This window comes from Centruroides vittatus, unplaced genomic scaffold (genome assembly GCF_030686945.1).
Source record: "Centruroides vittatus isolate TY-2023 unplaced genomic scaffold, ASM3068694v2 contig_797, whole genome shotgun sequence".
Taxonomy (NCBI): domain Eukaryota; kingdom Metazoa; phylum Arthropoda; class Arachnida; order Scorpiones; family Buthidae; genus Centruroides; species Centruroides vittatus.
This window is the reverse complement of record NW_027122514.1, coordinates 6593-23375: the sequence shown is the minus strand read 5'-3', so window position 1 is coordinate 23375 and position 16783 is coordinate 6593. Positions and strand designations below refer to the sequence as shown.

Here is a 16783-nt window from a genome sequence, read left to right as displayed (position 1 = left end):
ACAAATTGGAAAAGCTAATAACGAATAAAATTTTCCGTAAGTTCGACCCTACTTGAGATATGACACGCGACCCTCTCTCTTTCCATCTCCTCGACCTTTAGCCACCAAAATTTCATAGCATCAATTCTCCTAATACCCAAAACCTCCTGCAAAATTTCAGAGATTTTCGACCAAAAAACCCAGGAGTTATTGATCTTTAAAGTGTTACGTAAATAAAATCGTGTCCCTGCACACAAATCCATTTAAACGGCCATACATGCAGAAAAAACCCCTGACCTTTTGCATTTTAGGAAGTTTCAAATTTCCAAATCCAAAAATGCAGAAATGTTCGGGAGGGGAAGTTTTTTCATAGAATAAATATTGTTTATTAACATAGAGCATAAATCAATCGAGATAGATATAGTCTTCCCAATCTAAGTTGACAGTTGTCAAACCAGACTAAACCGCATTTCAATCAGTTGTAGAGAAAAAGTGCTTTATTAGTGTATATAAGTTAATTGTTTATTGCAACCACTAGGGCATTGGGTACCCTGTTCTCACCTCTGAATGGTTTAAATATGGTTTAGTCTGGTTTGATAACTGCCAACTTATGATGCGTTCAGAACTATAAAACGGGTTAGGATCAGGAGATTCCGTTGGACGAACGGTGACATCACTGGTAATGGATCTTGTTGCTCGTTGACAGTCAACGTCTGTGATCAGAAAGGTTTGTTCTCTGGACTAAACAAAACGGCAGACGAGAGAACTTGATTCGTTCATTTTATCTTTGTCCGAAGGATCTTTAATTGAAAACGAAAAGACAAATTTTGATGATAATTTGTATTTTAGTATTATACATCACTCTTTCGGTAGTTTACAAAGAAAGATCGGAAGAGGATTGTGGTTCTTTTGGGTTAATTGTTCGTTACTACGTAACACTGTTTAAAGCGTTGTTATGCGTGACTATTAATTATACAATAAGTCTTTTTGAATATTTGAAGATTACTTAATTTTACAGAAAACAAAAGTATAGATTTACAAATCTATAGTTTTGTCTTTTTTAAATTTAAAAAGTAAAAATATTGATCTCACTTGTTTTCCAATTATTTTGATCTCAGTAATAATCATGACCAACAAATTTCCACACGTAGGTGTCAGCATCCATAACGATTGAATTACAGATTTCATAGACTTTGGTGCCTACAGAAAGATTACTTTGATGTACAGGGTGTCCCATTTCCCAGCTGGCTACAGCAAAAATTATTCATCAGAAAGTCATGAAAGTTTGGGAATGCCATATTGTCTCAATATGATGGGAACTTCCAAAAAAGGAAGTTCCAAAAACTACCACTATACTGCGTATTATAGCTTTATACAGAACATAACAATGAGCTCCACAAGTTACCCGTCTAATGTGAACAAAATGTGTTCAAAAGAGAATGGTCACCCATGTCTGCTACCATCTGAAAACATATAAAACAGCATGTTGAACTGTTGCATTCTGTGTACGCTTTGTAATGTTACGCACATGACGTGTTTTGCTGTCTTTAAGGTCTGACAGAGATGTGGTAGACCAAGTCTTTGAGATAGCCCCAGAGCAAAAAATCGCAGGGATTCAAGTCTAGGGATCTTGCAGGCCAATATGCCACTATTTCAGCTTAAAAAGCGGCGGTGATTTTTTGAACTTACTTTTTTCGCTTTGCAAAGAATTCCAAACATCTCATTAAGTCAATCAGAAACTTTCATGACTTTCTGATTAATAGTTTTTTTCTGTAGCGAACTGGGAAATGTCAAGTTTAATTTGTGACACCCTGTATTTTCTTTAACTCATGTATTAGCAGTCAAATTATTCAGTTTACCTGACAATAGAAATACGATGCTCCTGTTACGGCAAACATAATTTCTCCAATGCACATAACAAGATACTGGGGTATTTGTAACAAAATAGAAAATTGATTTTGACTATTCGCTTTCGTAAATGAAAGGCTCTGAAAGATAAAATAATTTTTTATATTATTTATTTATCCTTTAAGTGCAGAAGTAAAAATTTCGATACGTTATAGAAAAATAATATTACCAAATTACTATTGGAATGAATAGTAATTTCAACTTCGTAATTTATTCCATTTTCGGTTATAAACTTGATGTTTCTAAGTCTGCGAAAAAATTGTCATAATTCAAGCATTTCAAAGCGTCAGGAAAATATTTTTTTGCGTAGTGCGTTGAAAATATGCTGTTTGCTTTATGCATTTATTGGAATGCAATTTGGAAAAACTGTACACCTATAAATTCCCACTATCGCCTGTCTGTCTGTTTATCTGTCCTTCGTTTATCTCAAGAACAGAGTTAGATAAATGAAAGGCGAACCAGATACGGAAAGCATAGGGACAGGAGCTCGGAGACAAGACCAGAAGTTCGTATATAATTATAATTTAAAAAATTTCCTTTCAAAAGAAATTTGATAGATGACCGGCACAACTCTATTGCTAACAGGAAAGTATGGTCTACAAGTGTAAGACAATACTAATTTGAGGTGGAGAGCATATATCTTAAATTAAACGAACAGTTATTTATTGTGACATCGTCACAATGCCGGACTGCAACTTTTAATCATACTTTTAATTTATTTTATTTAAAATACATGCTCTTCACCTCAAATCAGTAGTGGCTTGTCCCTGTACATCATACTTTTTCTTTAACAACAGGGTCGTGCTGCTGGTCATCCATCTTTCAGGGGAAAAGATTTAGTTGAAATAGCATGACTTTCGGTTTTCATCAGAGTTTCCTATATAGTTAATCGGGGCTTTCCGCCACTACGAATCTGGTCTCGAATTTCATTTATGAGATTAAGGAAAAACAGACGGACAGAGGGACGGATGGACAACAGTGGGAATTAATATGTCTACAATTTTTTCAAAATGCAGCCCAAAAAGTATAAAATGGTTAATAGTATTCACTTTTCAATTCCATTCCATTGTTTAAGATATAGAACAGTTCTGTTTCCGTCAACAGTTTTCAGAGAAAAAGTATTATTCTGAAATGAAAATTTGTGTTAGACTTCAAGAAACGTTATTATACACTATATTTATATTTTATTTTTTAATTAATTCTATTTATATACAGCGAAACCTCGTTTAACGAGTAATTCACATAACGAGCAAAAATGTAAAAAACGCTTTGCTTAACGAGCGACCTTTCGCATAACAAGTGACGAGGAGAGGGGAAGTCCCAGATTGTGCACATGCTCCATCAATCTGTGTTTAACACTCGTTCCGCTAGCGTCATAGTGTCACTTATGATCAAACATTTTTTCAAACTTGTGTACAGACATATTACATATAAACAAAACAACCATAGCCCGTGATATAATAAACACGCCAAACGATATGCCAAATTTTTGGGCTATGTAAAAGCTAAAATTAAATATTAAAAATTAATTAATTTGACTAGAGGTAGGCAGTTATGCTGTCATCTCGTATTTAATTTAATAACCAATTCGAAATTAAATTTTAGAAATGTCTAAATTAAAAATTAATTATTTGTAATTATTAAATTTAATACGAGATGGCAGCATAACTGCCTACCTCTAGTCAAATTAATTAGTTTTTAATATTTAATTATAATCTTTACATAGCCCGAGAATTTGGCATATCGTTTGGCATGTTTGTCAGATATAATATCTGTGATTTGTTTTATTTTCCTCAAATCGAATTCGCATTCCGCGTTGGTTCATTTCGTGCTAAAAGGAAAGATGAAAATGATTCACGCTCCTTAACAATGAATGTATATTGTATAATTTTCTTTGAATAAACGTTATACATAAAATATTTGAGTATTTTTTCGGCATGAAACGCATTATTGTATTTTACATTAATTTATATGAAAAAATTGTTTTGTTTAACGAGCGTTTCGGATTACGAGTAAGATTCTGGAACGAATTCTGCTCGTTAAGCGAGGTTCTACTGTATTTGGGTAATTTATAAAATCTATTTAATTTTTTCTGTAAAATAAGATGTACTTACATATTCTGGAAGATGTAGCGTTTCGTTGGTTTCCACATTTATAGAATAAATAAACGGTTTTGATATTTTACAAGATGTAAGTTGTAAACTATTAAAATGCAATTTTTGAATATTAGTTTCAGTAATGCTGTTATTATCCACCTATGGAAAGAAATTTAATATTCCACCTTTATCAGTGTCAATAATGAAGGTGTAGATGATAAAATAAAACAAAAAATGTTGTTCTTAATTTTTAAAATCAGTATTAATTAATTTAATTAATTAAAAATAGTATGAGTTAAAAAAACTCTGGAGAATATAAATTGAGTTACTTGGAAAGTAATATTTGAAGATGAATTTTGTATTTTTAAACTGATTCCACATGGACTTTCATTAATAATTTTCAAATGAATGTGAGAGGAGAGGTTGCTCTAGGAAAAAAAAAATGAAATTATTTTAGTAAATCGAATTTTGTTGTTGCTGTTATATAATAACATTTAATGTAACACAGAAATATAAAAATAAAACAGCAATTATAATATATATTATGAACTGAACGACGCTTTACTTCAATGGACAATTGCAGAAATCCGGCGATTATAAATGCCATTGATGCGAAGAGACCACCCATGACCATTCGATGAACAGGCCTACAAAAATAGAAAACAGAAAAACACGTCAATTGTATCCAATATATGATTTGAAATATGTATTTAGACTATTTTTATTTTCTTAGGTATGCATGGAACACCTGGTAGGCATGGGAAAAAGGCTTCTCTCAGCCTACCCTGTGGGCAGTAAGAGGCCTTTTAGTCTGCCTACCGTAAGTTCATCTTGGCCCACAATTACGCGTTCGAGTGATAAACAATCGGGCTCAACGAATACGAGAGACTATCCATAGAAAAATTTCTGGGTTTGCTCCCCAAATGATTTTTTAAACATTTTCTAGTGGTTTTGTTTCTTTTTCCTTTCATGGATGACAGAGCACCTCCACCTCCGGGTGCGCCACTGTACTAGTAATTCTTTAATATGTTAACATAATTAATTAACTTCCATTACAGGTACTTCTCACTTTACGACCAAGTTCCGTTCCGACGACTACGTCGTTAAGCGAATTGGTCGATAAGCGAGGAGCTTGCTCCGGGAATATAGGATCTATGTAAAATTATACAAATTTTGCAACAAACTTCAAATTTATTCATAAAAAGACTATTATGGTACGCTATTAGCCTATTATAGTAGTATAAGACTATTATAGTATGCTTAGTTCGCATGTCACCATACGCCACTGACCAACACTCAAGCTGAGAAAGGGGATTTCCCGAATTGCAGATCTAAACTCGATTGGTCGTAAGTGCGAGTGGTCGTTAAGCAGATAGGTCGTAAAGTGAGGAGTACCAGTATTTAAAATATTTTAGCACTGAACCTACTGATACTTATTTTATCAAACTTTGGTGCGACATAGATAAAAATTGTAGATATTTGAAATTATAGACAGTGAACAAGTTAGAATTAACTAGACTTTTAAAATGCTTTTTCAATTATATTAATACAAAGGATATAAAATAAATTATTAACGAGCAATTTTTAATCAAATTTTAATTAATTTAATCTAACATATATGCTCTCCACCAAAAATTAGTAGTGTCTTGTTCTTGTACATCATACTTTCCCTGCTATCAATAGAGTCGTACCGGCCACGTATCTAACTTAATTTAGGGAAAAACGTTTAACAAAATTAACGTGACTTCCGTTGCAGATCGTAACTGTATACGTTCGTATACAGTTACTCGGATCTTTCTGCCTCTATAATTTTTTTCAAATTGCAGCCCTATCAGCAGCTTTTTTCATATTAAACAGAATTTTGTATTTATACTTTTATGAGAAATGTAGTTTTAGCTATAGTAATGGACTCAAAAATTGATAACTTACTTCGTAAGAAGATTAAATTTGCTTAATGCTGGATATAATAAATAATCGAATATAGGTGTTAAAATAATGAACATAATTGGATCCAATGTTTGCATTTGATCGGGTTTTATATCAAAACCTAACTGAAAAAGAAGAAAAAACCAATTAAGGTAATATTAATTTAAATATATGAAATTAATTTAAAATAATTAAATTGCATAAAAAATGAATTTTAATGTTAAATTAGATGTTAGATATTTTAGTGACTAACTTGTATGTTCTAGTTTATTTAGTATTTGCATATATTTGCATAACTGCACAGAATAAGTTAACGAGCAATTATTTATTGTGACATCTTCACAATGCTAAGCTAAAATTTTTCGTCACAATGCTCTCGATTTTAGTATTGTCTTGCCCCTGTACATGATACTTTTCCTGTTAACAATAGAGTCATACCGGTCATCCAATTCTGTTCTGGAGAAAATTTTTGAATTGAAACAACGTGACTTTTGGCTCAAGACGGAAGTTTGTACTTAATTAATAGAGGCCTACTGCCCCTAAGATTTTCATATCCGCTCTCGACTTTTATCAATGTAAATTCGCTCTTGAGGTTAGGAAATACAGTCAGGTAGAGAAACAAACTGACGCCAGTGGGAATTTATAAGTCTGCAATTTGAAAATTGCAATCTGATGAGACAGTTCGGTTCATATTAACAGCATTACAAGACAATTTGCATTGTGTGCATATTTAATATTCCGTAAGTCTTGTTCTTGGTCACTTATTATTGTATTGATATGTATTTATACAAACATTACTGTACAACGTTTTAAAATATATTGCGAAAATGTATTTAATTACAAGAAATTAACATAAACATAAATACGAAACTTTATTTTATTGATTTTTGACAAAAATTCGAAGTGAATATAATTCATCTTAAATTCCATTTATTATTTTATACTTAGAAGTCAGTATTTTAATAATTATTTTAGATCATTTTGTTTAATGTTTTATCGACATTAAATTATTTTATATAGTTTAATATATAACGGTATTGACTATTATTGTTTAAAGTAAAAGTTAAAAATTTTATTATGCAAAAATACTTACTACGTTTTGATTCATTTTGTTTGCTTGCAGCGTCCAACTCGAACCCTTGGTGAAAAAAAGAAATTAAATAAAACACAAAAAAAGTTTTCAGACTGTTTTGAAAATAAATGTAAAGCAAATGTGTCGCGTATTTATATATAAAATATATTTCGAGAAGCATGTTTTAAATTATATAAGTTCTTTACTTTTAATGACGTACTGGAAAACGACAAATACGCGCGAAAAATTTAATAATTTTATATCCATATAGCGTTTTTTCAAGCCTAATATAGAAAAAAACTTTGGATTGTTTCGAGGTAAAGTGAAAAAATCCAGCAACGAGTTGCGTAACTTTACTGGCTGTTATGAGATTTTATGTAAAAAATAACTTTTATATTATTGATAATAAATATAACATACATAATAAATATATATACATAATAAATGAATAAAATCATGTTTAGCACCATATGTTATGAATTTTGTTATAAAATTTTCTGTATTTTTAATTATTATAAAGTGATAAATTTGAGGGTAGAGATAGATGAGTTTTATATATATGTTACCGGCAAAACCCGATTTTACGCCAAACTAGTTTAGAATCATTATTCAAGTATATTAATGGTTAAATATATTAATGGTTAATTTAATAACAAAGCAAACACTGATACACAGCACAGTGGCACACCAACAGAAGAAGAACTCACAACTTATTGGTCTTCTCTTTGGTCCAGTGCTGTCACGCACAATGCTGATGCAGGCTGGATCGAGGACGAGAACAGAAACTTGCACAACATACCAACTATGCCCTGTGCTGAAATAAACATACATGATTTCCAATACACTGTTAACAGAACACACAACTGGAAGACACCTGGTGTAGACAGCATTCACAATTTCTGGTACAAAAAGTTTACATCACTGCACCAGGAACTAGTTAAACACCTAACACACATCATCATCAATCCACAAGACATGCCAAATTTTCTTACTCAGGGCATCACCTACATGAAACCTAAAAACAACAATACCACAGACCCCACACAATACAGACCAATTACATGTCTTCCAACACTCTACAAATTATTGACATCCTGTATGCAAACAAAATATACAAACATGTTGAAGAACACGACATTCTAACAGAACAACAAAAAGGTTGTCGTAGAAACCACAGGGGATGCAAAGAACAGTTACTCGTAGATTCAGTCATTCTACGGCAAGCACACAAACAACACAGAAACATACACATGGCATATATAGACTACAGAAAAGCATTCGACAGTGTTCCACACAGTTGGCTGCTACATATTCTACACATGTACAAAATACATCCATCACTCATTGCATTCTTTCAAAACACTATGCAGCACTGGAGAACAACACTACATCTCAGGGTTCATAACACTTCCATACAAACAAACCAAATTTTTATTAGGCGAGAAATTTTTCAAGGAGATTCCTTGAGTCCTCTCTGGTTCTGCTTAGCTCTGAACCCATTATCCAACATGTTAAACAACACGCAATATGGTTACAATATCAGACATGAAAAAAGAACACAGTTTACACTGTCACATCTCATGTACATGGATGACATAAAACTTTATGCATCCACACAAAAACAACTTCATCAACTCCTACAAATCACACATTCATACACCAAGGACATACAAATGGAATTTGGCCTAGATAAATGCAAAACAGTTCACATAGAAAAAGGAATCCTGAAGAAAGAAGATTTTGCACTTGGAAATGGAGACGTTATTGAATCCATGGAAGAGGGCGAGTTCTATAAGTATTTAGGATTCCAACAGGCCAAACTAACAGAACATACACAAATAAAGCAAAGATTAATTAAAGAATACCAAAGTAGATTAAATGCCATTCTCAGAACACAATTAAATGCAAAACACACAGTTAAAGCAATAAACACATATGTCATCCCAGTATTCACATATTCTTTTGGAGTTATACATTGGACTCACACAGTTCTTGAGCAACTCCAAAGGAAAACAAGAACAACACTTACTAAGCATAAACAACATCATCCTAAATCTGCCACAGAAAGATTAACCCTTCCACGTAAAGATGGCGGACGTGGCCTGATTGACATAGTTAACCTTCACTACAAACAAATACAGTCACTGCGAGAGTTTTTCTATAAAAAACAAGAGACATCACAATTACATAAACTAGTAACTCTAGCAGACTCGAATAACACACCATTAAACTTACACTCACATCATATGGACACAACACAACATATAAAAAGCATAGACACCATTAAGCAATCGTGGGCTCGAAAGGCACTCGATGGCGGGCATCCTTATGATCTGGCCCAGGATTTTGTTGACAAAACTGCGTCAAACAGCTGGTTAGCTCGGGGATTCCTCTTTGGGGAGACGGAAAGATTCATGATCGCCATACAGGATCAGGTCATAAATACTAAAAACTACAGAAAACACATACTCAAAGATGCAACACTCACAAATGACACATGCAGAAAATGTCACATCATGCCAGAAACTATACAACACATCACTTCTGGTTGCAAGCTCTTGGCACAGACAGATTATCTACACAGACATAATCAAGTAGCAAATATAATACACCAAGAGCTTGTAAAGAAACACAAATTAGTAGACATCCACGAGCCATACTACAAATACATTCCACAGACAGTATTGGAAAACAACACGCACAAAATGTACTACGACAGAGCCATAATCACAGATAAAACAATTTACCACAACAGACCAGACATCACACTCATTGACAAACACAATAAAATCACATACATTATAGACATATTCATTTCAAACACTCACAATATACAAAACGCATGTGCTGAAAAAATTAGCAAGTACACAGAACTCGCCCAGGAAATAAGGCATCTGTGGAGGATGGATAGGGTGCTTATTGTACCTGTTGTTCTCTCCTCTACAGGTGTCATACCACACACACTACACAAAAGCCTGGGCACATTTCAATTGAATAGAAACATATACATCACACTACAGAAGGCCACTATATTGAATACATGTCATATTGTGAGAAAATTCCTGAATACAGATCACACACACTGATACACTTCTTTAATTTCTGTTTTGGTTACTATGCCTTGAATTTGGTCCGGCATAGTACACAGCCACCGGTGTTAACCGAGTATCTCTCACTTAACCCAACATAATAATAATAATAATAATTGAGCATCAAACACAAGACCGTGTTATTTATTAAACACTTGGCACTGTTCCACTTCTATTAGTTGATCACGTCTCGATAATGATCAACTAATAGAAGTGGAAAAGTGCCAAGTGTTTAATAAATAACACGGTCTTGTGTTTGATGCTCAACATATAAGAAAACACGGTTTCAAGAATACCTAAATTATAATAATAATAATAATAATAATCAGCACAGAGCCCAAACGGTTAAGAGTTGAAAGTTGAAATTTGGTACACAGTTAGGGTACGTCACGAGAACGCACACTAAGAAGGGATTTTTCGAAATTCCTCTCCACGTGGGGAGGGACAGGATTAGAGCTACTATATACATTATCGAGACGTGCTCAAACGGTTAGGGGTTGAAAGTTCAAATTTGGTACACAGTTAGGGTACGTCACGAGAACGCACACTAAGAAGGGATTTTTCGAAATTCCTCTCCACGGGGAGAGGAACAGGATTAGAGCTTCTATATACATTATCGAGACGTGCTCAAACGGTTAGGGGTTGAAAGTTCAAATTTGGTACACAGTTAGGGTACGTCACGAGAACGCACACTAAGAAGGGATTTTTCGAAATTCCTCTCCACGTGGGGAGGGACAGGATTAGAGCTACTATATACATTATCGAGACGTGCTCAAACGGTTAGGGGTTGAAAGTTCAAATTTGGTACACAGTTAGGGTACGTCACGAGAACGCACACTAAGAAGGGATTTTTCGAAATTCCTCTCCACGGGGAGAGGAACAGGATTAGAGCTTCTATATACATTATCGAGACGTGCTCAAACGGTTAGGGGTTGAAAGTTCAAATTTGGTGCACAGTTAGGGTACGTTCACGAGAACGCACACTAAGAAGGGATTTTTCGAAATTCCTCTCCACGGGGGGAGGGACAGGATTAGAGCTTCTATATACATTATCGAGACGTGCTCAAACGGTTAGGGGTTGAAAGTTCAAATTTGGTGCACAGTTAGGGTACTTCACGAGAACGCACACTTAGAAGGGATTTTTCGAAATTCCTCTCCACGGGGGGAGGGACAGGATTAAGTCTTAACACTTCCATTGTTGATGGAAGTGTTAAGTGACAATGGAAGTGTAAGTAACAATGGAAGTGTAAGTAACAATGGAAGTGTTAAAAGAAAGCGACGTGCAAGACACAGATGCAGTTTTTTCGTTTTTGCGGGAAATTGAACATATTTTTAGACTCATCTAAAAATTCTCTAATTAGTCTGGAAAAGGGGGGACCCAACTCTTGTATTCTGTGAAAAGGGTAAGATTGACTATAACGTAATAATCTTAAACTTTGTTATCGTTACTTTTGCCCGAGCAACGCCGGGTCTATCTGCTAGTATATATATAAAATAAGACTGTAAATGTTAACAACATGTGAAATTCTCATTAAGTCCGACCCTACGCAAGACATGACACGTAACCACCCTCTAGCTACCTACTTATCTTCCTAATGTATACAAAAAGAATTGAGAGACTTATTATAATATTAAACTGAATAAGTAGGGTTTATGCTTTAATAAAATAAAACAATTACGAGAGATAATTGGACTAAATATTGAACATTTAGAAAGGACAGATTGTCAAAAATTGAAAGTGGTACTGCTGCAGATATTTCAATAGTTAAAGCGATTTAATAGTTTTATATAAAAATATTATACTTTGTTTTGAATATTAGTTTCCTAATATATATTTTGACGTAATATTAGTAATAATTGAAATAAATTCTAAAATAATTTAAGAATTGTAACTACTTCTAAACGAAAATTTGATAAATACAGAGAAACTATTTTCTTGGATATTTACATAATATGATGCATTTGTTTCAATTATACAGTTATACCTGTCTACCTCAAACATGTTCATTTCAAAATGTATTTTTACCCCTACATTTTCAGTATAAATTCAATGTATTTTCTATGTTTATCTCAAATAATTTCTCCCAAAACCTCACGTTTTATTTGTACCTAATACAGTTATGTACTGTACTTGCTATTGTTCTAGTAAAACCTATTTTAGTTTACTGTGTAGGAACCTCTATATCTTGAAACCTGTCTATCTCCAATTCTTTTCGAGATAAACAGGTTTAACTGTATTAAATAAAAGCATAGAAAAAAACAAAGATCATCAAATTAAATCTTGTCAATTGTTAAATCTGAATGATTGACAAAGTATAGCTGTCAAATTTATGTATCTTGTAAAGTGTAATGTATTTGTTTCATGCTTGGTTTTTTTTGTATTATTTGGAAAAAATTTTATTATTACCATTTGAAAAAACAGTGACCAAAACACCGGAAGAGGTAATAGTAGAAACAAATCGCTAATCAGATCTTTCACATCAGAAATAACGCGATTCTGAAACAAACAATGAATATTTTAAAAATTTTCAATTGTCATTAATGTTTCGAAAACAAGACATTAACTTACTTCGTATTTGTCATCGGCATAATCTAACCAATGTTTCTTTCGTATTTTATTTCTTAATTTGAATTTCATAACAACAGCATGCTATAAAAGTTAACACGAAATTAACACAAAATAAAAGCGAAAAATTCGATAATGTTTAATTTTTTACACTAAAAATGCGTTTTATAATACAACAAACAGATCATTTTTAAATATTTGAAATGTTTTCAGATACTGGCAAACTGAACTTTTTTTTTAATTTGTGGTGCTCTGTAATCAATTTAAGCGATTACGGGTGTATTACAGAGCACGCCTACAGTAGGCAACAAATTTTTTATAATTTTTACAAAAGAAAAGGACTCAATGTTTATAAGTTAGGGCGTCAGCCTACTGCTATAGGGGATCCGAGATCGAATCCTCAACAGTTTTTCATGGGCATTTCGTTCCTCATTGCATCGTGAGCCTGGTGGAATTTGTTATGGCTATTGCCAAAAAGGTTTTCTTATGCCTTCAAAGTTGAAAAAGTTAAAAATGAGAAAATATATATTTTACTTCACGAGTAGTTTTATCATAAACAACCCACAATATACATATACAATGATATGCTTTAATATAAACACTATAAAAAAGGATCTTAATAGAAGCCCATTTCTCGAATATTTTAAGCCATTGGGCTACTAATTGGGAAAATGCGTTAAATTTTATTTTTCGTGGGTGTCATTTCATCGAAATCGAAAAATAATAATTACTGGACTATTTATTAATTTAATAATTAGGCATGTGACCCTTGTTAAAAATGACATCAAAATGAAAAGTATTTTAAGAATTGTTTGAAATACGATAAAAGCAAATTCGAGTTAACACAACAGAAATTACAAAAGAGTAAAAAAATAATACTTACGATTATACATTTTAATGTTTCCAATAACATATTTCCGGAGGGAGGATTAATTTTATAAGTTGGATAGCCAATTACAAATATTACTGGAAAAAATAGTTTTATTACATATAAAAGTTGCATTTGTTTTGCTTTGAAATATTTTTAAGCCTACAAATTTTCTACGAGTTTTGAAACTCGCTGTGCTGAAAAATAACGAATTCGTTTATCAAAATTATGAACATTGCGTTAATAAAATACTTAAATAGGATTCTAAAAAAAAGAAATTCAATAAAAAAATATTTATGTTTAAGAAACATATTAGCAAAGTTTAAAATTGTTCCTATCTTCATCTGTTATGAGATTTTATCAAAAAAAATAACTTTTACATTACTGTATTAATTAAAATAAATGCGCAAAAGGCTTAATTTTGAGGGTATAGTTGAGTTTCTAAAACTATTGTAAATACCAACGAGCAACGAGCTAAATTACTTTGTTGTAACATGGTCACAATGCCGGAATCCAATTTTTAATCTTATTTTTAATTTAATTAATTTAAAATATATGCTCTACGTCTCAAATTAGTAGTGTTTTGTCCCTGTAAATCACACTTTTCTTGATAACAACAGAGTCAAGCTGGCCATCTATGTAATTCTGTTTTTAGAAAAATTTGAACAAAAATCACATAGAACGGAAGTTCTGATACAATTACTCTGGACATCTGCCAATACGTTTTCCATGTCTCGTCTCGACTTTCATTGTTCTCGAGATTATGGAAGGACAGACAGCAGATAGACAGACAGACAACTGAGAATTTATAGGTGTACAGTTTTTTTCAAATTGCATTTCAATAACGATTAAACTTTTCATTAACTCCAATTCCATGCAACATGTATCCAAGAGCCTTACAAGCTACTAAAGGTTTCTTCGAATTGTTTCACAGGAAATCGTCCGTTTTCTCACATTTTTTTAAAAAAATCAGTTATTGTGTTGCAATTTGAAAAAGTTATAAACTTATACGGCTGATTGCAGAGACGGAGTTTTAAATTAAATACTCGCTGGCCGAACCGCGGTTTAAAATGCGTTGCAAAGGCGACGATCGTCTATTTCTGAACGCCGTCTAAACCATTGATTTCCAAACTTTTTGGAGCCATTGCCTCCTTAGTTCCATAACGTTATACCCAAAAGCCCCTATCCCATTTTCCTATGTGTGAGAAAGGCTTGGAAATATTCTCAGAAAAAGTTTTCTATGAACCTCACACTTTGCGTCCTTACAGAACATCGTTCACAACATCTGGAAGCCATTAAACGCAATGTTTCTTCCTACCCGTTTCTGTTTGTATTTAACAGAACGTTCTTAAATGGAAATTATAATAATAATGACCCCGGAATGCATTAGCGTTTTATAACCGACACGATACTTGAACTACTCATAAAAGCATTTGATTAAATTGTAGTTTTAAATCTTCATTCGTTTGAATATCGGAATTGGAACATTTAAAATAAATTTAAAGTATTTAATTATATTATTTCCGATCCGAGCAATTATTTAATGAATAATTCTGTTGAGTCGTCCTGTTTACGACATTTATTAAAGGAACGATATCCATTTTTATCTGAACTTTGCCACGTACAAAACAATGTGACGACTTTTATTCGAATTAAAACGCTGTCTAAACTGTGGCAAGCCAGAGACGACGTCTCTGCAATCGTCACTTGTTCGGCTGTCTGTCCGTTGTGAATGTCAAGATAGATGAAAGGCAAGACCAGATATGGAATGTTTGAGCTTAAGAGGCACCGATTTAAATATATAATAACTTCCGTTCTAAACTGGAAGTTACGTGATTTTAATTCAAATATTTTCTCCATATCGGAGCTACATAGATGATCGACATGACTCTGTTGTCATCAGGGAAAGTATGATGTACAGGAGAGCATAACACTACTAATTTGAGATCGAGAGAACATATTTTAAATTGAATAAATTAAAAATTGCAGCCCAGTATTATGACGACGTCACAATAAACAAATGGTCGTTACCATCGTCATTTAATTCGCACTAATAAAATTTATCCATGTCTTTCCAAAGTCTACTTTTTGATGAGTAACTTTTTTGTCAGTGAGTATGTATACATTATATATGAGTATGTATATATTTATACATATACATGTTATATATGTCAATTTGAATTTTAATACTTATATTCTAAATGCTAAAATTATTTTAGGAAATAAATAATAATGAAAATATTGAATCTTACTCAAGGAAAGTGACATCAATACAGTTGGAAAACCAAATACCAGAGGAAAGCAAGTAGTTGCTCCAAAACATTGAACGTTAGCTGATTAATAAAATGGAAATATTCGGTTAGTGTTTTTATATACATTAAACACAAATTTATTTTAAATTCAAATAATTACGTATAGTCTCTATAAGCATAATTCAAATATTTACTTATAGCCTACTATATAGCCTATCAGCATAACAAACTGTGCTCCGGGACATGACATCACCTTTGTTTTACTCTAAACGTGTAGTGCGGAATTAGGAATCGTCGTCTAACCGTTTTTCTTTGAAAGACACTTACTGGAGGGAGGTACCTCCATTTCTTGCATATTGTACTTGATAGATTGTAGGGATCGCAAAAACGCGTAAAAATGGTGAATAATTATAAAGTTCCGAAGTCGGGAAGTTTCGAGAGTCAAATCGTGTCAGGAACATGTGTTGGTGATGTAAACCAGACACGAAAGAAACTCTCCCAAAACTTATCCTAAAACAAACGCGACACGATAATGAACGACCGAGGGGATGTCAACCGAGAGAGAGGGAGCTTTGTCCAGGTGCTCGTGTACGAGCGTCAGAAACGGGAAACAGAGGGGGGTAAATGGCCACCGAAGCATCTGGCGGACCGCGTGAGGTCAAAAACGTCAAAGAGAGGGCCATAACGGCGGAATATACGACCACGAACTTCAAAGACTCCGTCAACACCTCTCGGAACTCTCCCGACCCAGATCGGTCTCCGCTTTCGCATAGAAACAAAAGAAATGACCAATCGGGGTAAGGGAGAGGAGGAATAGAACCAATCAAGAGGGTGAGATTCAAGAGGGAAAATAATATAAAACTCCCGAGTCGCGAAGACAGGGGTTGCCCTCCAGACAGAAAAGGTCGATTCTCCTGCCGTCTTTCGAACAAGACGTGCGACGGTTCTCCTGCGGACGAGTTCATCTCCACCCAGAGTCCACCCAGGCCAAGACGATCCGGAGATCACGGGAAAAGAGACAAGATTC

The 16783-nt window shown here is 33.4% G+C and overlaps 1 protein-coding gene across 1 annotated transcript; it reads right to left on the bottom strand.

Moving 5' to 3' along the window:
* Positions 1-540: 540 nt before the first annotated feature.
* Positions 541-16111, bottom strand: LOC136981830 (solute carrier family 15 member 1-like; the record flags this gene model as incomplete). The annotated part of the gene is made up of 15 exons (XM_067278214.1): positions 16084-16111; positions 15757-15837; positions 13520-13602; positions 12640-12720; positions 12478-12567; positions 7003-7047; positions 5913-6034; positions 4549-4630; positions 4313-4411; positions 4002-4142; positions 2937-3013; positions 2057-2135; positions 1839-1967; positions 1072-1179; positions 541-720 (listed from the first exon to the last, which is right to left on the bottom strand). Coding segments are annotated over exons 1-15 (1425 nt in total), but the record flags the coding sequence as incomplete, so codon positions are not given.
* Positions 16112-16783: the final 672 nt, after the last annotated feature.